The following is a 26,922-nucleotide window of genomic DNA, read 5'->3' as shown; positions in this document are numbered from 1 at the left end:
CTTCTGTGTTAGATATACAGAACAAGAGCGGTCCCCCCGGGATAGAGATTACTCTGATTACAGCCGGTCAGACTATGAGCGATCTAGAAGAGGATACTCTTACAATGACAGCATGGAATCACGGTAAGTGTTGGAGTCTTACTGCAGAAAAGTGATCCTTTACATAGTATATGACTAGCCTTCTGTCGGAGACTGGGTCTAACACATCCCAGGCTGATCTGTACTGAAAAGGCTGAGAATGACCTTGAACTTGTGATCTTCCCACCTCTACCTTCTGAGCACTGGGATTACAGCCTGCACTGTCATGCCCAGTGTGTGTGGTGCTGGGGATCCAAACCTGGGCTTTGCACATGTTACACGTACTCAGCCCAAGTTCTCTTTACTCTGTGTAATGAAAACAAAGGTTAACACAAGCAGCTATTGGTGCTTGCATGCTTTTAGGGGCCAGGCTTATAAGCAGGGCTTTGTGTGAATTAAGTCTTAAGACAACAAATAAATATAGTAGATACTGCCTGTTTTATGACTGAAGAAACTTGGGTCTAAAATGCGTAGTCATTCATATTTTTGAAACCTAACAGTGTCAAGAGGGATCTGACTGACCTTGACCAAGGTGTCGTCCACGTTGTACCGCAGTATGGCGTGTGTTCTGTGATTTTCCTTAGGAGCTACATTAAAGGAAAGGTGTATGTGGTCACATAGGCATCGTATTCTCTAGTAATACTGAGAATGAAATTCCTAATTTGTACGAGTTCCCCCACCCCCACCCCGCCCCAAATAAATGACTTTTATTTGAGTCTTGGAAAACTTGGCTACTCTGTTCCTCCAGTCAACAGTTTTCTGGTTGATAATTGATACTACATCTTGATCTTAATTTTGTCTCCAAAGCCCACAGGCTTTGTAACCCCTGCCTGTGTTACTTTAGTATAACTCCTTATGTTTGGTCCAGTGTAGGGGTATAAAGTCTCATGAGGCCCTCCGTCATACTGTAAAGCAAACAGACTAGGTTTTACTTTCAATATAAAGTTGAGGGCTAGAGAGATGCCTCAGCAGTTAAGAGCAGAGCACTGGTTGCTCTTAACTCCCATATGTAAGTGTACTCACATAAACAAACAAACAAACAAATACATCTTTTTTTAAAAGAGTGAATAGTTGCAAAATATTTCATGAACGTTTCTGTCTGGATTGCATCTGCACAGTGAGAATGAGTCAGGTCACTGGATGGAAGTGACTGCATCTGCTGGGGCACCCCAGCTTCTCTCAGCACTCAAGGAGTGCTGGTCACCTCTGCCAGAGCGGCTCTCCCGGAGCATGTTGCTAGCAGATCAGCTAGAGTTTGCGCCAGCCCTCTTGCTGGCCACTTGGGGGTTTTATGTTTTTAGAGGAAATAAAAGCTGAGTTTTAAAAGGTGTTAAAGAAAAGATACATACATTAAAGGAAAGAGTAACTGTAACTAGAAAATGGGCCTTCCCACAGCATCTTAGTAACAGGGGCCCCTGGAACTTCGATAAAAACAGCAATTCTTTCAAGTGACAGTTTCAACTCTTAGGTTTTTATAATACATTTCCATTTAAATGTAACATTATAAAAATAAACTCTTATTTCTTCTCTGTACAGTTTACCAGATGTACCACAAACTACTTCATCTTAATTTTCATGCCACGCTTTTGCCTGCTTAGAAACTGTGTTTTCCATCATCTCTAGTATAAGCATTTTAACAGATACTGGTTGGCTTTTGGAGTGTGTTTTGATTCAGATACTGCTGCCATGCTAGATTCTTCACTATTTCTAGTTGCTATTGTCTGGTCTTAATGCCACTGCTCAGTTTTGCAGCATGTGGCCCTCTTAGGTAAAGAGTGTCACCCTCACAGCTCGAAGCCATGCTAAAGCCTACTTTAAGCCTTAGCCCTGAGTCAGGTATCCTCCCTGTGAGTATTGCTTCACCATCCTGAACCTTTCGTCTCTTACAGTCTCACTCATTCTCTCTGCACTTCGTTGTAAGAATGACTGTATGTTCTCCCTCACCTCCCACCCCTTTTTATAGAAGTAGGGACCGAGAAAAACGCAGAGAAAGAGAGAGAGATGCAGATCATCGGAAACGGTCCCGGAAATCGCCATCCCCCGACAGAAGGAGTCCAGCCCGAGGCGTAAGGCAGAGTTCTCCTCAGGAAGAACCTACATGGAAGAAGAAGAAGGATGAGCTGGACCCGCTGCTCACCCGCACTGGGGGCGCGTATATCCCTCCTGCGAAGCTCAGGATGATGCAGGAGCAGATCACAGATAAAAGCAGGTACGCTGATGTACTGCACCTCCAAAGCAAAGATGGCCTCTCCCAGCAAGGAATAGAGTAATGTCGTCAGCTCTGGTTGTTAAGAGTGTACTTCGTTTACCATGATAGAGATGACAAGTTGTAGACCTCTTGTACTTCCTGCAGAACCTGTATACTGCTTGTTGTGCTATTAGCTCATAACTTTTCTCATGTCTCTCTCTCTCTCTCTCTCTCTCTCTCTCTCTCTCTGTGTGTTTGTGTGTGTATGTGTATGTGTGTGTGCACATGTGCATGTATATACTCCTACATATTTGTGTTACTCACATACTTATAGCTGTGAGGATAAGCCAGAGGATAGCTTTGAGGCACTGTCCATTTTTATTTCTTTTTCTTTTTGAGACTGGGTCTCTCAGTGGTCTGAAACTTGCCAAGTGGGTCCAGGCTGGCGGGCCAGCAAGCCGCAGGGTGCACTTGTCTCATCTCTGTTCTCAGTGTGCTGCACTGTTTCAGGCATTTTTTTACATGGACTTGGAAGTGGATGTTGGGACCTGATGTTTGTGTGTGTGTGTGTGTGTGTGTGTGTGTCAGAGCTTGCTGCCAGAGATCTTTGAAATGTAGCGTGGGAGATAGAGTGAGAGCTGACCTCCATTAGTGCCAGCGTCCCCGCCTAGGCGTATGTTCACAAAGGCAGCACAGAGGAGGTGGGGGAAGTATCTTCCCAATCCAGTGCAAAGCGTTCTTTCCAGTGGTGAAAGGAGAGTGTTAGTGATTGAATTACTGCATCTTCGGTACAGTAGGCAGGGGGAGAGCTAGCAACATACACAAGTTTAAGCAGTTCTAGGAGAAAATTCATGCATAGTGGGGGTCTCCATGGGCAGAAGGTAGAAATGCAAGAGGAGTCTGTAGGTTTTCCTTCGTGGAGTTAGAGCTCCTGAGTTGGAAATGTCACTGTGCTTGATGTCTTCCAGTTTCCTAGGTGGCTGTGATTATGCCCGAGCACTGTCTTACTGGCTAGGTTAGTTACTAACTCATAGATCTGTTCCTCTAGAGATAGGAACTTACCAAAGTGTGTGCAGTGGGATATTGGGTCACCTTTGCCATAGGTGTGGACAGTAAGAGGCAAAGAGGTTGATTGATAGAGAATTTTGAAGCAGCAGCAAAATATGAATTGCAAGTCAGTCTGTCAGTCTGCCTCTCATCCTCATTGTTTATGGCAGTTCTAAGCAATGACCTAATGACTGAGTATCAGTGACCTAGTACCCAGCAGCACCCACCTCACTGCTGCTCTCTGCAGGACTGCATCACTCCAGCTTTCTGTAGCTCCCTACATGAAATTCAGGCAGTCGGATCAAGAATCTGGGTTGGGAAAAATGCATTTTATTTTTATTAATCCCTAACTAAATTTTAGCATTTCTTTCTACTGGAAGTGTAACTATAGTATACATACTATACTATTTGGTACGTTATGGATACTGTGTAATGCTGTGTTTGGCCGTGTTCCTTGGAATTCAGATTGGTACTTGGCTTCCTACCACTTGGTATTTTCTGTCTGAAGATGCTCAGAGCACACTGGATCAAGCCTGCTCTTTTTTTGTGCTCTGATGACTATCTGGGGATCTGTTGTAACCATTTGTATTATATGCGTTTCAGGAGGCCTACTAATTTCACTAGACTTCAAAGAAGCAGATAGAGAAAAAGGCTCTGGTTTCCTACAGAGATGTAATTACAAAAATCACAAGTTCTTAAAGAGCTTTAAAAGACCTAGGGCCTTATCAAGTTAAGTGCAATACATCCAATCGAGGCTGAAATGCCCAAATGGAAGTTTAAAGCAGCCCAGCCTTATAGCTTTCAGCTAGGCAGCTCCCGGCTATCTGCTTAAACAGAAGGTCTTTCAGATGCTCAAGACAGCATGTCAATTCCAAGGTCCCATGTGACGGTCCCTTCTTTTGGTATTTTTTAGCTTAGCATATCAGAGGATGAGCTGGGAGGCTCTGAAGAAATCCATCAATGGTCTCATCAACAAGGTCAACATCTCTAATATAAGCATTATTATCCAAGAGCTCCTTCAAGAGAACATTGTCAGAGGGAGGTAAGTAGCCAGTGCCTTGTATATTTCATAGTAACTCATTTAAAGAAGCATAATGTCTCTGTGAACAGTAAGCATTGATTTGTTACGCTACTTCATTTTAAAGGTATTTGTGAATGTTTATTTGAAATACAGTTCTTTTAAAATGTAGGCTGTTAAATAACTTAAACCATGTTGTTCAAGATTAATAAACCAGTGCTTTTTGAGATTTGCTATCATGCCATAGTTTTGCGTGGACATTTACTGAATGTCTCCAATAATTTAAATCCATGAGGCATAACAATTATTAAAATATGCTATTTCAAACCACTTTAATTTTTTTAATTAACATAAAATCTTTATAAATTTTTTAGTAACAGGGTGCTACTTTAATATGTATATTCTGTGTTGTCATGTGTCAGGATTTCTTTAATTTTTTTTAATTCTGAGTGGCATTCCATTGTGTGAATGACATTCCCTGTCTGTCATTAACATGGCACTTGCTCCATTTGGCTCTTGTGGGTAATGGTGTAGGGGTGTGCGGTGTAGCTCAGAGGCTTAGTCTTTTCCCTGCTGGCTGCACTGCTGTGCATTCCTGTTCACAGTCCATGTGTGTTTCCTGTTCTCTGCCTCCTTGGAAACACTCACCTTTGGTTATTTTTATGGCAACCATTATCTAGGTATGAAATGATACATCGTGTGCCTTGACTCTGTATTCGTCTGATAGGTGATGCTTCATGTCAGCATGTCTGTATTGTCTTGAAATGTCCATTTAGATGTTTTGTCAGGTTTTGAAACTGCAATGTTTTATTACTTTTGGCAGATATTTTGGATATTAGCTCCTTATGAGATAAATGGCTTGCAGATCCTTTCTCCCATTCTGTATTTGTCTCTTGGCTTCTTGCATGATTTCTAGCACTGTCCAGAGCCTTTTAGATCAGTGCAGTGCCATTCGTCAAGTTTTCTTGGGTTATTTAGTTGTGTTTAGAAATGTGTCAATCCAGGCAGATATTATGGAGCTTCCCTCCTAGAAGTTGTACAGATTCTGTTTATTAATCAGTTTAGATTACTTTGTGTGTGTTGCGTAAGATTAAAGTATGTTTTTATTTCTCTGCATGTTGGCATCTGGCTTTCCTATCACTTTGGAACACACTGCCTTTATGTCAAAATACAATTAAATAAAAATGTATGAATTTATCTCTAGGTGTTTTGTTCTGTTCTATGTTGGTTTCTATTAAGCTTTATGGCAGTACCATGCTGTTTTTATTACTGTGTCTTTGTGTAGTAGTCAGTTTTAAATCAAGTAAAAGGTGTCTCTTGCTTTTTCTTTCTTTCCTGAAGATTTTTTTTGGCTATTTGTATTTTTTATACTCTATATTAATTTTAAGAGCTTTTTTCTTCTGGAAAATGCCACTAGAACTTTGATGGGTATTCCATTGAATTTGGGTAGTATGATGAACAGCATAGCGTGTTCCTGACCCTGGAGGCAGAGTTTCCAGCATCGCTGCTGAGATGGTGTTACCTTTAGGTTTGTTATTTTGTCCTTTATTCCAGTTCACATTCTAAGTAAAGCAGAGTGAGAAGGGGGGATGGCTGGGGAAGATGAGCAAGAAATTTGAAGAAAAATGAAGGGAATCATCATTTTTTATTTGAATTCAAGCAGCTGGTGGTTTGTTGTTTTTTTTTTCTTGTTTTAAAGATTAAAGAAATGGAAATAATATCACATATCTCTTAGTTTTAAATCTGAGTGCTGTTCTGTGTGATTTCACATTACCTTGATTATAATCATTGAAAAATAGGACTAAGCTCAGGGAAGCATGTTGGGGAACAGAAGGTTGGCCAGGAGCCTGCCACTGTCCTTGGAGATAGCAGAGCTCCGTTCCCTTCACCTGGAAAACAGGCCAGGCAGGCGTAGACAAGTGGCCTGGCTCGCTTCCGTCTTAATCCAGGTTCACTTTCTTCTTGCAGCTCAGGAATTGTCTCCGTATTGTTTACAGTAATGTAGCTTGCTGTACCTCACTCTCTTTCTTACACATAAAGAGCGAGCGACTGTTCATGGTGCTCTACCACTGTGTTGTCTGTCGCTTTATCTTACGTCACCCATGTCCTTACCTTTGTGCCGCTAAACCTACACCAACAGAAGGAAACAGCTCAGAGCTGTGTCCCAGCACAGTTATTGTATGTTAAGTGATGGACTCATGTCAGAAACTTTATGCTGTGTAAATTTTATACTCGTCAAGCACCTTGTTTTTAATGCCACTATTTTTTGGTTTTAGTTTATTTAAAATATTTTTCATACAGTATATTTCAATCATGTTTTTCTCTGCCCCAATCCTTTAAGTCTGATTAGATGAAATATGAATAGAAAAACAGTAACTTTATTTAGAGAGAAATTTTTGAAAAAAATTACCTCATTTTATTTTACAATTTTATTTTCATAAAAACATTTTTTAAAATTGATTACCAAGATACACTCTTTTCCCAGGAAATGAAGTAAAGATTTAATTCCGAATGGGCTTTTACTATTCATGATTAGAAAATAGTTTTTCTTGATTTTACATATTTTTCTAAATTGCTTGTTTAACTATTGACTTTTGCTGTATTTTGAATAGAGGATTGCTGTCCAGATCTGTTCTGCAAGCCCAGAGTGCGTCTCCAATCTTCACTCATGTTTATGCAGCTTTGGTGGCAATAATCAACTCAAAATTCCCACAGATTGGAGAATTGATCCTCAAGAGACTAATTCTTAATTTTCGGAAAGGCTATCGAAGGAACGATAAGGTGTGTATGAGTGGCTTATAAGTAGATTGTCACATGAGGTTGTTCCAGTAAGCCAGCATCTATAAAAGTAAGCGTGCTGACTTCACGTGTAAACTGCTCAGTCTGCTAAATAGCCTCTGGCCACTTAGGTGATGACTGCCTGTGTACTTCTTCTACTTTAGCTTTTATAGCCACTTCATGTCACTATTCCTGCATGGAAATGATTCCCTGTGTTCCCTTTTAAAGAACATATTATTGATACAGGAAGACTGATGACAGTTGATGGGTTAATTGTCTTTACTTTGATTTTTCAGCAACTTTGCCTGACTGCTTCAAAATTTGTGGCACATCTTATTAACCAAAATGTGGTAAGTAATTATCCTTAAAGCCTGATCAAGCCCAGTGGGATAAAGACCATGGTCTTGACCCCATTTCCTTTTGTCACTGTTTGGTCATCTTGGGTGCGATTTCAATTGTGTTTTAAATGCACCTGATATTCTTGTATAGAGAAAATCTGTATGTTATAAGGTATTTTGTTAGACTGATGTGACTCAATACTGTGTGTGCTCACTGAGCCACTTAGGAGCACTGGCTGCTCTTTCAGAGGACCTGAGTAAAATTCCCAGCACTACATAGCAGCTCACAACTGTAACTCCAATTCCAAGGGATCTAACACCATTATACAGAGATATACACACAGGCAAAATACCAGTGCACATGAAATAAAAATAAATCATTAAACAGTGATAACGAGTACATCAGTAGTCGTGCATATCTTTTAGTTTTTTGTTTATTCACTTGTTCAGTGTTTTTGTTGCTTATTAAATGCTGTATTGACTTCTCTGTGGGTATGTGTCCTGTTGCATGGCACCAACTGCAGTGCTCAGCCTAACACATGAACCAGTGTGTGAACACATTGCAGGGCTCACTGCGGTTCATCCCTGACCCATCTCATCAGCAAATGGGTTTGCTTGTTGAGGTCTTCCTCCCTCCCTCCCTCCCCCGCTCCCTCCTTCCCCTCCCTCCTTCCTTATCTTCAGGATGGCTACAGGTTCACTGTGACATCAAGGATGACCTTGAAGTTCTGATCCTCCTGCCTCTGCGTTCTAAGTGTTTGGACTGTAGCCATGCGCCACTATGTCCAGTTGATGGAGTATCAAGGATTGATCCCAGGGCTTCCTGCATGCTAGGCAAGCATTCTGCCAACTAAGCTGTATCCTCAGCCCCGTTAATTCGTTATAACGTTACCTATGCATTCCCTAAATAGAGCATATAGGGAATTTTTATAATGGTTCCGTTTTATTATTTTTAGAGAGCAAAAATTGAGGTAGATTCATTTTTATATAATTTTGTTAGGTTTTGCTTAGCCTTGATTATGTGTACATGCAACAAAAATTACATTAAATAATTGAAAATGGTAATCACTGTTGAAAATTTTGACAGAAAGAAAACTTCATCTTAATGTTGTAGTCATTTATATTTAGGCCCACCTTATGAAGTAGAGGTTAAATAATTGGTATTTTTAAAATCCATGTAGCTTTATTTCGTTGTCTTCTCTGTACTAACTGTTCCTGAGATCATTGTAAACTTTGCCTACAGATACATATTTGTGAAATTCAGTGGGTTGAGTAATTTTGATCTATTTTGAGTGCATATAATGCCATTTTGTTTGATTTTAATTTTTGTATTCCTCCACTGTTCTGTGGAGTGTATTGCCTTCTGCTCAGCCTTGGAAATGAAGCTGTTTGTATTCCTGGTCACAGACCCTCCCATAGGTACCACCCTTCTTATACAGTGCCCATATATGTGGGGAGATGCTAATGCACTCAGTCTTTATTATAACCACATGACAGCTTATTTTGTTAAAATGTAAAAGAGTTCCAAGAGCAGACACTGGAAAGAATTAAACTTTAGTGTCATAAAAAATAAGTTACTTAAGAGCAGGGAAACAGATAACCTTTCTGTAATAGCAGATATATATTTCTGGTTTTAAATTTTTACTAGTTTACTAGAGATTTTTGTCATTACCACCAAACAGTTAAATATTAAACATTTCAATTTCTCAATTAGATGTAAAGATTTTCTTACAACGATGAACAATAACCCCATTCCTCCCTGTATACCTCCCTCAAAAATTAGTATATTTCTAGTTTTGTACAGTGTAAAGATAATCTCTAGGATTCAGGTTTAGATTGCACTTTAAATATCTTGCTTATAAAGCTATATGACACAATAAGCCTATGGTTTATCTTGTCATAGCACCCTCTTAGTAGAATTATATTCTCACTCTACAAGGCAGTTTTTATAATTGTTAATTTTAAAATATGGACCAGGTAAATAGTTTGATCTTTGGAAAGGAAATAGGCAAGGCCTGTGGCTCCATGGTAACGTGCTTCCATGGTAACGTGCTTTACCTGCAGGCATGAGACCCTGGACTACTTCCTAGTACTGCCATCAAAAAAGGAAATGCATAAGTAAATAAAAAGGAAATATTCACAATTCAGCATCAGTAATCTTTAAAATACTTTATGGTATAATTTTTGTATAAATTTAGCCTGTTTGCTATCTAGTAGAATTACATAGTAAATTGAATTGCCGAACATATATAAAAAGTTGCTATCATGTAAAGGGTATCAAATAAAGAACTGGAGCTGAGAGATGGCTCAGTGGCTTAGAGCGCTGGCTCTTTCAGAGGACTCGGGTTCTGTTCCCAGCATTCATAACCATCTGTAACTTTAGTCCCAAGGCATCCAACTTCCTCTTCATATACATAAATTAAAACGAGTCTACTTGTAGCCATAAACCAGATACTTGTTTCTGTTAGTATAGTGAATTAAAGAAATTATCTAGAAATTTTAATATTTACAAGATAAAACTTATAGGAAAACAATATGTGCATTATGATCATTGTAGAACACTAATTGTGTTTAGAAGCTTGTCAGTAGTAGGTTAATAATGTAAAACCATTTTGTTTCTTTCCTATGTCTGCATTCTGTTAAGGCACATGAGGTTCTGTGCCTGGAGATGCTCACTTTGCTACTAGAGAGACCAACAGATGACAGTGTTGAAGTAGCTATCGGCTTCCTCAAAGAGTGTGGTCTCAAATTAACCCAGGTGTCACCAAGGGGAATTAATGGTAAGTATATATTTTTGGTTTGTATATTCTTTTCTGTCCCCCATGGGGTTTCTCGGTGTAGAATAGGCTGGCCTCGAACTCTGAGATCTGCCTGCTTCTGCCCCCCTGAGTGCTGGGATTAAAGGCATGTACCATCATGCCTGGCTGTGTATTCTTACCAATTATTATTCTAGTGTTAGAGTGATATTTTTTTATTGTCTTTTCCTTCCTCTTAACTTCAGCAATCTTTGAACGACTTCGAAACATTCTACACGAGTCTGAGATCGACAAAAGAGTTCAGTACATGATTGAAGTGATGTTTGCTGTACGGAAGGATGGATTCAAGGACCACCCTGTTATTCTGGAAGGACTTGATTTAGTGGAAGAGGACGATCAGTTTACACATATGCTCCCCTTAGAGGATGACTACAATCCAGAAGATGTTCTTAGTAAGCTTAGGGTGTGGGAAGCAGTAGTGGGGTATCAATATGTGAATGCAGGAAAGAAACACCTAACTTTCTATTTATTTTTTTAAGATGTTTTCAAGATGGATCCTAATTTTATGGAGAATGAAGAGAAGTACAAGGCTATTAAAAAAGGTATGTAAGATTTGACAAATAGATTGGATCAGTAGAAATAATGCAGATACAGCCACTGACAGCAGCTCAGCCCCAGTGAAGCCTGCTCTTTGCTTCCTCATGTGTTAACTCTCTTTGTAGTGTTTGCTCCTGCAAGAAACTCACTGTGAATGATGTAGTTCTCTGTCCCTTTGCTTTCCTTTAAGTTGTCCACGTCTTAGGAAGTACTTGTGGATTACCAGGAGCTTTTATTAGGCTTTTTTTCAACATCTACAATCAGTGCCACCCAGCTGATACACAGCTGAGTGCTGATCTCTGTTGGAAGTGTCATATTTTAAAGCCCGTTGAGCTGGTTATGCTTTGAATGTCAGTAGCGTGCTATAGGCTGTAAGTTGGGACAGACTCTTGGTGTGTCGTCTCTGCCATTAGTAGCCAGATGATCTGAAACAAATTATGTTTGATAGAAAAGCCGGGTTAGTAGGGGAAGAGTAAATGCTTTGCATTGCCCTGGGAAGGTGTTTAGACAGTGGTAGCTGCCATTAGTATCTTCCCAGGCATGGGTCTTCCTCTCTGATAATCGTGTCCAGGTATGCTCGTGATGGGTTACGGCTTTGCTTGCTCTGGGTTGTGGTTTTACTTGAGAACAGCTTACTTCTCCAGAAGCGGCTGCACAGTCGTTGAGCTCCATCATTCCATTCCCTGCTTTAGTTATATATCGTTCGAAGGCTTCTGAAAGCCCTCTGTGTCCCTACAGTGCGCTAAAATTCTGATATCACAGACAAGTTTCTCTTCTTTGATTCACATTCTTAAAAGCTTTCTGTTGCCATGGAACTAGTTCCCTTTCTGCTTAGACTTTCATTTCTTAAGCCTAGTCTTCTTTCTTTGCTTTCAGACTTGTTTCCCAACAGTTTCCCTAAATGGCGCCTTTTCCCCTGGCTCTCTGTTATGATTTTTTTTACTAGTTTAAGCTTGGGAATCTCATAAGGATTCAGGCAGCTGGCCAGTACATGGATTATGCTTTTTTAGTATAGAGTTCTCAAGCTCTGTGGTTTTGAGATTCCTTAATGCTCTTTAAAATTAGACTCCATAGAGCTTCAGTTTATATATATGCATGTATATATTTATTTCTGTTGGTGTTTGAATTTTTACATATTAACTCATTTAAAAATAATACAATGGTATATATTAATATAAGCAACATTCTTATGAAAATAGCATTTAAGCAAAGGAACGTAATGAGAAGGTGATGTATTTTATGTACTGTACAGTGCCTGGCCTATAGGAGATGAGTAGTTTGTCCTTCTGTGTTCTGTCTGCTACAGCCCATCCTCTGGTTTCGTTTAGATACTATAGTTAGAAAGAGAAGGAATATTGTGATAACCTTTGCAGATAAGTGTGTTATTTCTCCTTGATACAGCGACAGTATTTAACTGCTAGTGGTTTCTTAAAAATTGCTTTCATTTGAAATATTAAATAGTGTTAGTGAATTTTCATACCAAGTAAAATGTTAAAAAATCTTTGGTATATGTGTCACTTCCAATAGATCATTAAGCCATGACTCATTTTGCAACATGTTAGTCATTTGGAACATCCTTGCTTCATGATGGTGATGATGATGATGTTGTTGATGATGATGTTGATGTGTATGCGCTTGTGCTAACATGAATATCCTCAAAATCAAAACTCACAGTTGTTAATGTTGCCACCTGTCTCTCTTTTTTTTTTTTGTCCCAGTGTTGGGAAGCTATTGAAGAATAAATATATACTTTGTAAAAATTAAATTTATTATTACAAGCTTAAACTGTATCATGGTGGCAAATACTGTTTGTTTCTGTTTTTAAATTGAGAGTGTCATTTTGTTGCATTTGAAAATGCTTGCAGAATACCTAACAACATGTATGGATGATATTGGCCATTTTTTTTTTTCAAATAAAAGTGAAAGGTTGCCACTTTATCTTAACCTCAGGCAGTTACCCCAGCCTTGTCCTGTAGGGAGTCCATCGATGGTTCTGTAATGTAAGTGCTACACTGTCGTTCAAGAAAAGATGTAATAAAATTTCTATTTTACATCTTCATCTAGGGCATTCATAATTTAAATGGGCTTTTTTTCTTCTGCAAGTGTGGCAGAAAGCAGCATTGATTCCTGGTCCATTTTGGTGTCTTGATTTGTGCTTAGATTGCAGTAATTTTAACCCCATTGCTCTTGTCTGTTTTTGTAAATAGCAATTCAGTGAGAGGGCAGCTAATACCTTAAAATTATTAGGAACATAGTGTTGACCTCATAGGCCGTCTGACAGGTTTCAGGTTCCCCTCGGGAATCATAGACTCTTTTCTGAAACTCTGTTTTATTCATCTGATGAAATCTAGTTGCCAGTGCCTACCGAATTTTGGGAAGTTGATTTTTAAAGGAGTGGGAAAAGAGGATGCTGTAAACTATCAGACAGTTAATTTGACCTTCATCTTTAGTAAAATGTTCCCCTGGAACTGGCATAAAAAATGACCCCAGCAGGAAGTGAGCACAGCTTTGGTAATTAGCACCTCTGAGTGACCCAGGTGTACTGGTGGATTGGGTTTTCCAGCATTTGGTCAAACAGCAGGAGTGCCTGCCTTCCGACTTTTGAATACTAAATAGTTTCTTCTTTTCAAAGTCTATGCTCGCTCGTTGCATAATCAGCTAGACACTGGAGTGTTTCTTGAAGTTGCATTTGCAAGAAATGGTTTTAAGATTTGTCAGATAAGGGCTAAGTATAAATAGTAGCTCTGTAGTCTTAATAAATGATTGTTCCTGCAGCATGATATTCTCCGCTAACATTAAGTATATGACTTCCTGATTTACACTGCTCTGCAAAATATAAAGAAATTAGAAGTTTCTAAAAGTGAGTTAAAACTTTGTACTAAAACTTGAGTGATTATAATAAATGAGAAAGTGCCATGCTGGTGGGCACTGACAGCAACACTGCAAGATAGAATTGTGGCCGACTTTGGCATTACACTATTGATGTGGTTGATGCTCTTTGTCATCTTTCATAGACCTTCATTTAGATCTAAATAAACATTGTATTTAGGAAATAATAAAGATGGCTTTACCAGTTTTATGATGTTTAAACTTGTTTTAGTTTTACACATGAAAAGACTTTTGATTGACTGTCACTTTGTAGACCAGGCTGGCCTCGAACTCAGAAATCCGCCTGCCTCTACCTCCTAAGTGCTGGGATTAAAGGCATGCGCCACCACACCTGGCGTCTGTCCACTCTTAACTCTGCATTCTGCTGGCTTTAGCTTTCATCATAGACTGCCTTCTTTCTGAAGATAACATTTAAACTTTGAAATGCTAGCTGTGAGCTCCAGTTTTTTCCTGGTGCTCTTACCCACTCAGAAACATCATGTGCCTTTTCTGTCTTCTTGCGTTCCCTTGTTTCCATGAACACATTTCACCTAGCAAAGAGTGACACAGCTTGTTAACATCAGATCATTCTAATTGTTTCCTTGCCATAGCCTGAGGCTTGTGTGATTATGTTTGCTAGTAGGTAAACAGTTAAAATTAGATTCACTTCTCAGAATGGGGTACATGTATCTAGCTCATTAATTATTTTTTCTTCTTAAATTGACTTTGATTTGTAGAAATCCTTGATGAAGGAGACAGTGATTCAAACACAGACCAAGGAGCTGGAAGTAGTGAAGACGAGGAGGAGGAAGAGGAGGAGGAGGAAGGAGAAGACGAGGAAGGAGGTAAAGTATGGCTTTGTAAACACTCTGGGAAGAGGTGAGTTCTGAGGCACCACTCTAGAGTGGCTTTCTCTGCTCACCAAGGAAGGATTGTGAAGGATGCCCTGCGGTGTGGTGGGGGAAGACAGGGGACACTTTTCAGCACCTTCTCTGACAGAACACAGTCCCTAAAGTATTAAACAAGGATGTTCAGTTTTTCCCAACAACATAATTTTAATTTGATATTTTAGACCTTCAGTTCTAAAGGTACATTCATGTAGAGGGTGTGTGATTTATGTAACCTTGGCAAGTGTGTGACAGATGTGAATGACTAGATACTTGCTATTCATTTTGGCAAAATAAAGTAGGGAGGCCAACAACTACATTTGTACAGAAACAGATTCATGTTCTTCCTCTTTGGTGATTACATCACTCCACAGAAAAACAAGCTCAGCCTTTACTTTGGTTGAGTATCATAAAATAGCAGCCACATAAGCCAGGCATTACTTACCTGAATTATATATCTGGATATATTTAAAAAATTATATATACATGTACACACATACACTATACACACACACATACACATATATGTATATATATGGGTAATGTATGTTTTACAGTTAAATTGTTGCTCTGTAACTTTTTTGTTTTTTAAGATTTTATTTTATGTATATGAATACACTGTAGCTGTCTTCAGACTCACCAGAAGAGGGCATCGCATCCCATTACAGATGGTTGTGAATCACCATGTAGTTGCTGGGAATCGAACTCAGGACCTCTGGAAGATCAGTTAGTGCTCTTAACCACTGAGCCATCTCTCAAGCCCCCATTCTGTAACATTTTATGAAAACACACACACATAAAAAAAAAAAACCAACAAAAAATAGATTGGATTTCTCCATTTTTTCCTTTGAAGCCTGTCATCTTTAATAAGTCACCTAAATCTCTATATATTACATTTCCCTTTAGAATTTCTTGTTTAGAATATTAATAATTACGTATAAGAAAAGTTTCCTCATATCAATTAACAGATTTTGACACATAAACACATCGGACAGAGCCAACCTGCCAGAACCCATTGTTCTGTTAAACTGAATTTCAGCCCATCCAGGTCATCTACTTAATCAACATTGTTTATGACTCTAGAAATAATATTCTATGAAGCCTCAGTATCAGACAACCCCTTCTATGGTGTCTAAATGAGTTTGTAATATAGAGGCAAACATAAAATAAAACAATAAAATGATAAATACTCATGTAAATATAAGTTTTGTAATTTTATTCTAAACCAAGGCTTGGGACTCCTGGGGTTCTTTGTTCTGTGTCCTAGTAGATTGCATTCTGTGTTGATGGCATAATTATTACAAACATAATTATTTTGGTGTTATGGACTCTGATCCAACAAAATGATATGGCAAGAGACAGTGACTCCATTAATCCTACAGATACCATTTTACAAACAACGTTGTAATTATTGAATTTGATTATAGAATAAACTTTTTATATTTTTATAATTGTTATGTTTAATTTATTTCAGGGCAAAAAGTAACTATTCATGACAAAACAGAAATCAACCTAGTCTCATTTCGCCGTACAATCTATCTTGCCATTCAGTCAAGGTAAGAGTCTATAGCTCAGTTGATCTTTTATTTTTATTTTGGATAAGAGATGGGTAAGCAAGATCAGTGATCACACTAAGAGTCTGAATACAGAGACTTAGACATCGTTTCAGCATTCCCACAGTGCTTGCTTCACCCTGTCCTGTACTCAAGCTCAGAGGCCCCAGCACGTCTGTTCTGTTCTTAGAAAGTAATGTGTCGTTACTTACCGAAATGTCCTAATTGTGTTACCTGAATAGATGCTGTTTTCTTTTTAGTGGGTCATTTCCTGTAGTTAAACCTTAAAAATCACCAGCTCTCTATTCAAAGCTATCACAGTATTCGAGTGTTAATGACAATTCCATGGCTCCTCCTCCTCTGTGGTTGTTAATCCAGGTTCTGTTGAGAAGCACGAATCCTGTGCAGATGCAGTGGGTAGAAATGGGATTGGGAGTTACACTTGAGGAGGTTTTTGAAGACCCCTTGAAGTAGTATTAAGAAATACCAGGATATCATGAAAATAAATCTCTTTTCCTTTGAAGCCTACGTGTTCCATTTGAAGAGAAGTGCACAAGACCTGTAGATGCTTAGTCCATCTGTTGTTTTGCATAGGAATCAGCCTGTTGGTTTACTGGGCACACGTTTACATTTCACACGGGAGGAGGGCTGTTTTCTGGTTGTGGTTGTTGGTAGGTTCTGAGAGTATGATGATGTCATAGCAGTATTGAGTCACAAGTAGGAGTCCTCTTGTTTTCATCGTTTGAAAACTTCAAATAGAGGACTACAGCAGAATGTGGGTTAGAAAGACGTTTTGTTTATCTTGACCTATCTCTTTGTCTTGTGCATGAAGAAACTTGTAGTTTTTCTGTACAGCCAGAAGTTGAGAATGTTTTTAGTTTGCCACCCCTGCTGTCCTTTTCAGACATCCAATGTTAACCATCAGAAGCAGATCATTCTACCGCTGCTGTCAGCACTGACTGAGAAGAGGTTCAGTGCAGCTCTGAACAACTGACTAGCAAAAAACCCTTGTTTAAGTTACCTTAACTTTGCTAATCTCTGATTCACAGAAATTACCAAAAACAAAAGCACCAAGACACAAACGGCAGCTACTCTTACACAGTAGCTCTTCCTCGTCATTGTGCCCACAGACCTTACATGACGACCAGCCCATGCAGTTATCTGTGACAGTGGTTGCTAGACTTAAAAACCCACACGCATTACAGGAAAAGCACAAGTGATCAGTAGATGCACTATGGAGGGCTTACAAATGAGACTCTTTGGTGATAAGTCTCATAAAATATGTTTGTTATCAAATGTCTAGACAGTGAAATGCTGTCATTGCTCACCAAAAGCAAAAGATTAACTTCTTTTTTTTTTTTTTTAAGCAATGGAACTGGGTGTTGAATTTTATTAGAGTCACAAAAACATTATTGTGAGTAAATGCTTTACAGAAAGCCTTTGGAAACATGAGCCAAGGGCTTTTGTTTATTGGAAAACAGTAAAGGGAACAAATGGGTGATCACTGACTAAAATACATGATCAAATGTCTGGTCTGTGCCTCCTTTGAAAGTGGAGTTGCTCGTGACTTGTTAGGAGTGTAGGGAGTGCTCTGATACATGTCAGCTTGGAGAAGGTAGGCAGAACAGAGCTGTGCCTCTGCTGTCTCAAGACAGGAGGGACACTATATGTCAGCACTGCTTGCCTACCCTGAAAGGAGGTTGGATTACAGATCCCTGCCCCCTCGTGTGTGTGTGTGTGTGTGTGTTTTCTAAAGTCTTTATAGCATCCAGGCTTGATGAAATGAAGTGGCTGAGTCAGATGGTGTGAGAGCGTTTCATGTAATCACTTGGGGGAATCTGAGGATTGAACCTGGTTATGCTCAGTTTCTTCCACCGAGCAAGCTGTGTTCCAGAACCTTGCTTCAAGAAATCTTGTACAAACAAAAGTCAGTTGACCACTGAGCTATTTAGGAATTGGCATTTAAATTTTTTTTCTTGATGACTAGTTTGCTGGTCATCATTTCTCCCTGTTGTTATGATTCCTAGATTACTCTAGTAGCTGGCTTTGTGTGGAAGGTGAAGCATCCCCCTCATTCTTGCTCCTCAATGGTGGTCAGTGTTTACATTTTTAAGATTGTATCAGAGGGAGATGGACTGCAGTGTCCCTGACAATAAAGTTTCTTAAATTGGACACATTGACATAATCATTTTTTTTTTTTTTTGGTTTTTCGAGACAGGGTTTCTCTGTATAGCCCTGGCTGTCCTGGAACTCACTTTGTAGACCAGGCTGGCCTCGAACTCAGAAATCCGCCTGCCTCTGCCTCCCGAGTGCTGGGATTAAAGGCGTGCGCCACCACGCCCGGCGACATAATCATTTTTAAATACTACTTCAACACCAGCATCTTGTGTTGCATGTAACTTTTCTTTTTTCTCTTTTTTTAAAAATCTGTTATTTTGTTTATTTGTATTTCAAGTGTTATCCCCCTTCCCGGTTTCCCCTCCGAAAATCCCCCATCCACTCCCCCTCCTCCTGCCTCCATGAGGGTGCTCCCCCACCCACCCACCCACTCACTCCTGCCCCACCATCCTATCCTTCCCCTAGGCTGGGGCATTGAGCCTTCACAGGACCAAGGGCCTCTCCTCCCACTGATGGCAGACAAGGCCATCCTCTGGTACATATGCAGCTGGAGCCATGGGTCCCTCCATGTGAACTCTTTGGTTAGTGGTTTAGTCCCTGGGAGCTTTAGGAGGGGGAGTCTGGTTGGTTGATATTGTTGTTCTTCCTCTGGGGTTGCAAACGCCTACACCTTCAGTCCTTTCTCTAACTCCTCCATTGGGGTCCCTGTTCTCAGTTTGATGGTTGGCTGCAAGCATCCACCTCTGTATCAGTAAGGCTCTGACAGCCTCTCAGGAGACAGCCACATCAGGCTTCTGTCAGCAAGGACTTCTTGGCATCAGCAACTGTTAGGGTTTGATGGCTGCATATGGAATGATTCCCCAGGTGGGGCAGTCTCTGGATGGTGTTTCCTTCAGTCTCTGCTCCACTTTTTGTTCCCATATTTCCTTTAGACAGGAGCAATTCTGGGTTAAAATTTTGTGATTTTTGTGATGATCCCTCAACCTGGGGCCATGCCTAACCTCTGGATATGGTCTCTACAGGTTCTCTCTCCCCTTTGTTGGGTATTTCATCCCTGTTAGGTCCTGGGAGCCTCTTGCTTTTCTGGTATCTGGGACTTGCTGGTGGCTACCCCCAGTTCCGCATCTCCCATTGCTACACACCTCTTTTCAATTTCCTGACCCTCTGTACATCTCGCCCGTCTCCTCCCACATCTGATCCTTCCCCCAACCCCTTTGCATGTAACTTTTCATTGCCCCACCTATGCTCCGGAACAGGCCACACTGCCAGGCCCTCCCAGTGCAACAATCATGTCAGGAAGATAATAATTCAGGAATGCATTTTTATAACCCTTATTATTGTTTTAAAATGGCAAATAATTTTGTTTGGCCACTTAAAATGCCCAAAATACTCAGCAATGGTAATTCATATAGTATTTATAGCTAATGCAACTTCAGAATCATATGCTTTAAAAGAAAGAGTGTGTGTGTGTGTGTGTGTGTGTGTGTATGTACACACTGCAAAATGTATGCTTTTTTAATCTGCAGTTAATTATTTTACAGTATTTGCAAAGTTGTTCAAACATTGCTAAAATATTTTTGACACTCCAGAATGAATTCTTTTTCCATTAGCAATTATTTTGGTCCTTTCAGCCTCTTGTGATCCATGGGTTTACCTGTTCGGAATACAGGATTATATTGTGTGTGTCCTTTGGGTCTGGCTTCTACATAGCAAGGTTTATGGTTCCTCATGCTGACACATGCTTGTACTTTGTCATTTGTAGAGTTAAATGCCCTAATATTATATATATTTATAGCTAAAATAATAACCAAGTAATATTATGACAGGTAAAGAACACTATAATTTATTTACTGTGACTATCTTGTCCCCATAGTTTAGATTTTGAAGAATGTGCACACAAGTTGCTGAAAATGGAGTTTGCAGAGAGCCAAACAGTACGTCAATGCCTTTTTTTTTTCTATTAGGAAGTACATATTGATTATTAAAATGTTTAAGGAGGTTAATGGGTTTTGTGAATTGAAACAATAAAATGAGCCGGGCAGTAGTGGCGCACACCTTTAATCCCAGCACTTAGGAGGCAGAGGCAGAGACAGATGAATTTCTGAGATCGAGGCCAGCCTGGTCTACAGAGTGAGTTCAGGACAGCCAGGGCTATACAGAGAAACACTATTTCGACCCCCCTTCCCCAAATAAAACAATAAAATGATAAATACTCATGTAAATTTAAGTTTGGTAATTTTATTCTAAACCAAGGCTTAGGACTCCTGGGGTTCTTTGTTGTGTGTCTAGTAGATTGCATCCTCTGTGGATGGCATACTGGAGTATTTGTCTCTAAGCATGGCATCCTCTGTGGATGGCATACTGGATGGAGTATTTGTCTCTAAGCATGGTACTTACCCAGAACTTCTGGGTGGTTGCCTGTTAGGGCACAGGAGGACTCTGTTCTTTAGTATCACTTGATCCCTGTCTTATGTATGCACTAGAGAATTATTTTGAGAGGAACTACAACAATCACATGCCTGCTCAAGTTATGTACAGACGCATTTGTATTATTGTTTCATTCTCAGTTTATTCATAGAAAAAGAAATTGGTTGTATGCTTTGTGTCAGAGAGCAAAGGGTCAGGCATTTAATGCTGCACTAAGTACCTAAAGTCTTCTATTAGCCTCATGGGTCTTAAAGTTTCCTAAGTGGTATCAGAGCCCTGATGCTAAGGATAATAAACACCAAGCTGAATAAAGAATTTAGTAATGTTTTTCCTACTTGTCACCTTACATTCTTTTTTAGGTCTTTGGACCCTTAGCCCAGGCTATCTTGGAGTTGTTGCTCACATCTTGTTTTACATATCATAGAGCTACACAGAGGGAGTAGTGAATGTATGTGCTCCAATAGGCTGCTCAGTTTCCAGTCTCTTGGTCCTGAGCTGTGTCAGGATTAGATGGTCATCTGTACTGATTGGTACACTGCTGCAGACCCACTTCCTGTTTTCCTAAGTAAAGCTTTATTGGAGTAAAAACATGCCCATGCTTACTGACTGACCCTGACCCTGTTGTTTTCATACCACAGCAGTAGAAGGAATCCCTTTGACCAGTGTTACACTGGCCCTAACCTGTAAAATAATTAGTGCTTGGGCACTAATATATATAGTGGAAAAAATTCTTGATTCATTATTGAAATGCTGAAATTTTATAAAACCAATTTTTTTAACATTATAAAAGTCTGTTTTCCTTTTTAATTTGTGCAGTCTATATACTAATAACAGTTCCTGTATGTTTTCTTGACTATAGTTGATATGTCATCTTTAGAAGGAAATAAATCAGTAAATTAACCTTTACAGTTAGAATTGACACTGAAATTACTGTGTGACCATGTTACATTTGTGGAATGTAATTAAGTCATTACAATTTTTATCCATGCTAATCTAAAGGGTGGTTGTTCTAGAGCTGTCCTCAACATATTTTGATTATTAATTACTATTTGGGAGTATCTTAATGCATCTATTTTTTGTATGCTAATAGACTCCTAAAATTACTCAGATAATTGATAGGTTAAAAAAATGATCACAAACTATAGGTAATAGTGCTTATCATTGTGCATAGTCTAGGGAAAAGAGTGGTTCACCCTGTGAGAGGCTCTGCCAGCAGTGGCATTGGCTTGTTACTGCACTTTGTGAAAATATGGTTAACATATTGGACAACACAATACTAGTAGGAATAATTGAAAGTGAATTTTATATTATATATCAAGTTAATCTAATGGCATAATTTAAAAAGGCTTTCAGTACCAGATGAAATTTTGACCGAGTGTATCTTTCTAGAACTTAACACATCCATAAACATGTTACTGAATTGGATTAACTTGTGACTGGTTTGCTTCTTTCTCTCTTTCTTTGTGTCTGAAAGCACTCTGGTGTTTTCAGGGGATGCCTCTGGCAAGGCTGCTCCATGCTAAACCATCTGTTTCTAGAGCAACACTGTGCAATAGAACTCTTCAGTGAGGACATAGTCAATGCTGACTGGTTAGGGCAGCAGCAACTAGGCACATACAGCTGTTGGTTATGCAAAAACTCCTAACAGTTTGTACTTAAATCATACCTTAGTGACTGTAACAAAATTTCAGAATAGTTCATTGACATTTTAAAAATAAAAGCTTAACTGAAGGAATACACATTTAATTTGTATAGGCTCGTTTGTGCTTAGAGAATGAATGTGTTCTAGCTAATGTGTTTGTAAAAATGTAGACATTCTAATAAGAGATTTATAGAAAAAGGTACTTGTACAGTGGCCTCATTCTGTCTCTGCTTGCTACGTTACCTGAATCATTTCCTCATGGAATTGCTGTCTGCTCCCTTAGAATTATTTCAGGAATTATTAAACCATACTTGTCAGTTAATTAGATGTCAGCCATTTGTGATAGTAGATTTTCTTATCAGGGGTTTATTCATTAGTGCTAACATTTTTCACAGAAAGGTTTTTCAAAGCAGTTAAATAGCTGGTTGAACAATATATTTCAGCAGTTATAGGATTGGTCCATCCATCCTTAGATTTCCCTCTGTAGATAGGTCTGTACATCGTGTCCATTCCTCTGTGGACTTGTACATAGAATGGTCATCCCCTTGTAGGTAGGCTATAGTCAAACATTTATTTCAAGACTTAGAAAATTGAATCATAAACCTGTTCCTTTTATTTTTTTACATTTTTAAAAATCAACTAGAAGGTCATTTACATTGAAAAAGTGACCATTTGTCCTTCTGTAAATACTTGTGTCTTTTTTTTTTTCTATACTAACCATCTAAGTATAAGTTTAATCTAAATCTTAGGTATTTGGGTTGGTGAAAATAAATGTAAAAGAATTCCACACAGAAGTCTTTAAAGAAAAAAATCATGTCATGATTTGACCTGGTTCGTGCCCTAAATTGTTTAGAAATGATTCATACTTTTGATTTAGAATGTCATTTAATCAAATTATCATAAATAGCTTTAGATGATACCAGCCAGTCTAAAGGCTTTTTAAAAGTGATAAACTTGACATTGAGTTTTTAAAAATAATTTCTCAAGGTTTTCAAAAATTTTAAGTCTAGTTTGAAAATACAGTCACTATTATCGTTGTAAATTGTCATATAACATAGTTCCATTGTGTCCTGGGTCATTAATGCAAATTTCCTTTCCAAACAGAAAGAACTCTGCAACATGATACTTGATTGCTGTGCCCAACAAAGGACCTATGAAAAATTTTTTGGCTTGTTAGCTGGGGTGAGTTACAGCCTTGATTGTCATGTCAGGATTTCATAAAAATCCCCCCCAAAATTCCTAAGGATAGTATAGTGAATTACTGATTGTATTTTGTGGTCTGGTCTATCCTTAGTTAACAACATGTTTTAGTTTTTTCCCCTGGGAGCACATTGTTCTCTCTTTCAGTTTCCTTTCCCACTTCATTTTGCAGCACATTAAATTTGTTACCATTTTTCTACAATTTCTTGAAATTATAAATACTTTGCAGCAATTTCCCAATATAAAACAACTAAATGGTCTTCAAAAACTCAAAGCAATTACTAAACTCAGGAATCTGTTTAGGCAGCATAGGGTAAATGTGACCTTAAAAAAAAGAAAAAAAAAAGAAAGAAAGAAATGTTTGTGTCATTTTGAATTGTGTCTTTGTATGTGTCAGGCACATGCATGTGAGTGCAAGTACCTGTGTCGACAGGCTGGAGGTGAGGGAGGGGTCTCTCTGGGGCTGGAGTTCCAGGCTGGTTGGAGCTGCCTGATGTGGCTGCTAGGAACTTAGCTTAGGTCCTCTGCAAGAGCATGTAAAATACTAAGCTTTGACCCATCTTTCTGGTCCCTAAAGTATATCTATAAACTATTTCCAAGGCAGATATATATATAATGCAAAATGTATCTGTTTAGGATCAACTAAATGTATAACTTTATTCTAACATATAAATCTAGATAGAGAGAAACTTTGTGTAACTTTTTTGAACATTTACCACAGAAAGATAGGGTGATAGATGTCTCTTGAAGGTGTTTACAAACATTTAACTTAGGAATTTAGGAATAGTGAGTTCAGTTGTATTGACATTCAGTTTCTGCTGGGGTTGACTTTCAGTTTTCTTCCCTATAGCGATTTTGTATGCTGAAAAAGGAATACATGGAATCATTTGAAAGTATATTCAAGGAACAGTACGACACCATCCATCGCTTAGAGACAAACAAATTGAGAAATGTTGCTAAGATGTTTGCTCACCTTTTATACACAGATTCACTTCCGTGGAGCGTAAGTAATTGGATCAGTGTTTGCTCTTTATTCCTAACCCCCGTTATTGTCAAAAATGCATTAATTATGGTGTGACCACACTTATCCTATCAGTAAACATGAATTAAAATGAATGTGTAGTGCACTTTGACTGCACCTGCTATCTTTGAAACACATTCATGGAAATATAAGGCCATGTCAGACAATATGCATGTGTAAGAAATCCTGTTGTGGGTTATACATAGCAGCCAAACCCACGTTGCTTTTCAGTAGTGATGACTGGCAATATTTTCAGGGAAAATATGTATTTGCATACTTGACATCTGTGTGCATATTCGTCCATACTTTATTAACAAAGGAGAGACACATATCCCTATTTTGGTGGCACTTGTGCCTCAGAATTACTGTCCATATTTCCTGAAAGAATAACTTTTTCAAAGTTCCTCTAATTTAGACTCAAGAGAAAGGATTGTTCTAGGAGCCTGTGATAAGTAGATATTTTTGTTTAAGCAATGGGAAGGAGATCCTGGGATCATACTTAGAATAAAGAAAGCCATTCTTAGTGGGGAAATGTATACCAAATTGAGCATTAATCCCATATTTATTATGGAATTACTGTTCATTCAAATGCTGTTAGGTAGCTATCACCTGCATGTCCAGTCACAATTCTTGGTAATGGATTTATTTTAGGAATGTTACCATGTATTTATGTCAGGAAAGTTACCATGTAAGAGAAAAGTTAAGTCTACGGCAATCATATGTCATAAATAATCATATAGTCTAAGTGAAGTAAAGTTGCTAGAAGAATTTTAATAAAGAGAAATCACATCCCAAAGGAAAAGAAGAAGGTTACGATGTAAAATACCACAAACAGATGGTGGAGTGAGTCTCCACCCCTGCTCTTAGGAGTACCAGATAAGTTTCTATATAGTACTTAAGGACTAAGTATATCCAACTATATTCAACTGGCACTTTTAAACCAACCCAGCAGCTAATCATAATAACCCTTTGCTTCATTTCGCCTGTTCTAGAAAAGAAGCCAAGTTTTAAACAATTGGCTAAAAATAGGCTTCCAGAACACACAGTCCATAAAAGCTACATGGCTTTTTTTCTTCTGTTTTGCTTTTAAAGTCTGTGTTCACAAGTTAGTTTGTAAAAGCTGTAAACTTAGTTTTCAGGATACATCATCCGTCATTTTGTGTTTGTTTTTATTTGTGTGTGTGTATGTGTGCTAACTTACTATAGCTAATGCCCTTGGTGGCACTTTGCTTCGTCCCTTGTGCACACCACATTCTGCTGAGGGATGTTTGCGAGCAGTCTTTACTTTGATGTTACACGCTCAAGACAGGATATCTTCTCAGCTATAAAAAGCACCTCCCTCAAGAAAAAGAACGAAACCTATTTCTGTACCGACTTAGCATTGGGAAATTAATATAGAGAAGTCTTACGCTTTGCCAAGAAAGAATCCATGTCTGCATGAGGGACGTGCTCAGAGGTGCTGCTCCGAGATGGAAAGTCCTAGTCCTTCTGAGAGAGTGTAAACTGCTTGGCTACTGGATCTTGTCTTTCAAAACAAAACAAACAAATGTTTTTTCATCCTCTCCTTTCATTTTCAGGTTCTTGAATGTATAAAACTGAGTGAAGAGACCACAACATCGTCTAGTCGAATTTTTGTCAAGATCTTCTTCCAGGAACTATGTGAATACATGGGTCTTCCTAAACTGAATGCGAGGTTAAAGGATGAGTAAGTTGACTCCTAACAGTTTAAGTTTAGACTTCCTGTCTATGGAAGTTCCCCACGGTAGCACATACAGTTGTACTCTGACAGGGCAAAGCCCTCTGGGACTTTGGGTAAGGTGAGCATGCCACATGCCTCCAGGCCTGAGACGACATGTGCTTTTCTGGGCTTTGTTCTAGGACTGTCACAAAAACTTCCATTTCACCTTCCCTATTGCTCGTTAGCACTACGATTGGCTTCAAATCCATTCTGCTCATGTCACATGTTATTCCAGTATCTCATTTCTCCACTTTGGTTCCATATAATGTGTGTACTTTATCAGGCTCATCTCCCTCCTCAGGAAGATGCACTAGTGACACCAGCATCATGAACTTGTAGTGATGCCTGAGTACTTACCACTGTGACAACAGAAGCTGTCTCTGATGTGTCTAACAAACTTAGTCTTCCGATAATTCACCCTTTTCTGTGAAACACTCACTGCCTCCTTCCTACGCTTTTCCAGTGCTTCTACACAATTTAGATGTGCATACATATGTACATAAAAAGAAAAGCTAAGGAAGGCCTTTACATTTTTCTGTGCATGCCCACAATACATACTTGTGTGCATATAACCATGTACATATGTTATTTGCCATCTCTATCTTAGTGTGTATAAAGTTTCCAAATCTGTTGTGTAATTACAGAAATCAACTTTAAGGGCCAGTGAG

At 38.9% G+C, this 26,922-nt stretch overlaps 1 protein-coding gene across 4 annotated transcripts in view; it reads left to right on the top strand.

Moving 5' to 3' along the window:
- Cwc22 (CWC22 spliceosome associated protein homolog) overlaps window positions 1–26,922 on the top strand; it is a 50,044-nt gene that overhangs the window by 14,472 nt on the left and 8,650 nt on the right. For all 4 annotated transcript variants that reach the window (XM_021186238.1, XM_029474264.1, XM_029474266.1 and 1 more), the window contains 14 exons: window positions 13–123; window positions 2,042–2,287; window positions 4,227–4,355; window positions 6,944–7,112; window positions 7,406–7,459; window positions 10,092–10,227; window positions 10,449–10,655; window positions 10,743–10,805; window positions 14,406–14,513; window positions 16,030–16,111; window positions 20,100–20,160; window positions 23,400–23,477; window positions 24,346–24,498; window positions 26,094–26,221. In XM_021186238.1, coding sequence (XP_021041897.1) covers window positions 13–123; window positions 2,042–2,287; window positions 4,227–4,355; window positions 6,944–7,112; window positions 7,406–7,459; window positions 10,092–10,227; window positions 10,449–10,655; window positions 10,743–10,805; window positions 14,406–14,513; window positions 16,030–16,111; window positions 20,100–20,160; window positions 23,400–23,477; window positions 24,346–24,498; window positions 26,094–26,221 — 1,725 coding nt within the window. The remainder of the gene's footprint in view (window positions 1–12; window positions 124–2,041; window positions 2,288–4,226; window positions 4,356–6,943; window positions 7,113–7,405; window positions 7,460–10,091; window positions 10,228–10,448; window positions 10,656–10,742; window positions 10,806–14,405; window positions 14,514–16,029; window positions 16,112–20,099; window positions 20,161–23,399; window positions 23,478–24,345; window positions 24,499–26,093; window positions 26,222–26,922) is intronic.

The sequence above is a fragment of the Mus caroli genome, chromosome 2 (assembly GCF_900094665.2).
Source record: "Mus caroli chromosome 2, CAROLI_EIJ_v1.1, whole genome shotgun sequence".
Lineage (NCBI taxonomy): Eukaryota > Metazoa > Chordata > Mammalia > Rodentia > Muridae > Mus > Mus caroli.
This window is presented reverse-complemented; position numbering and strand designations above follow the sequence as displayed.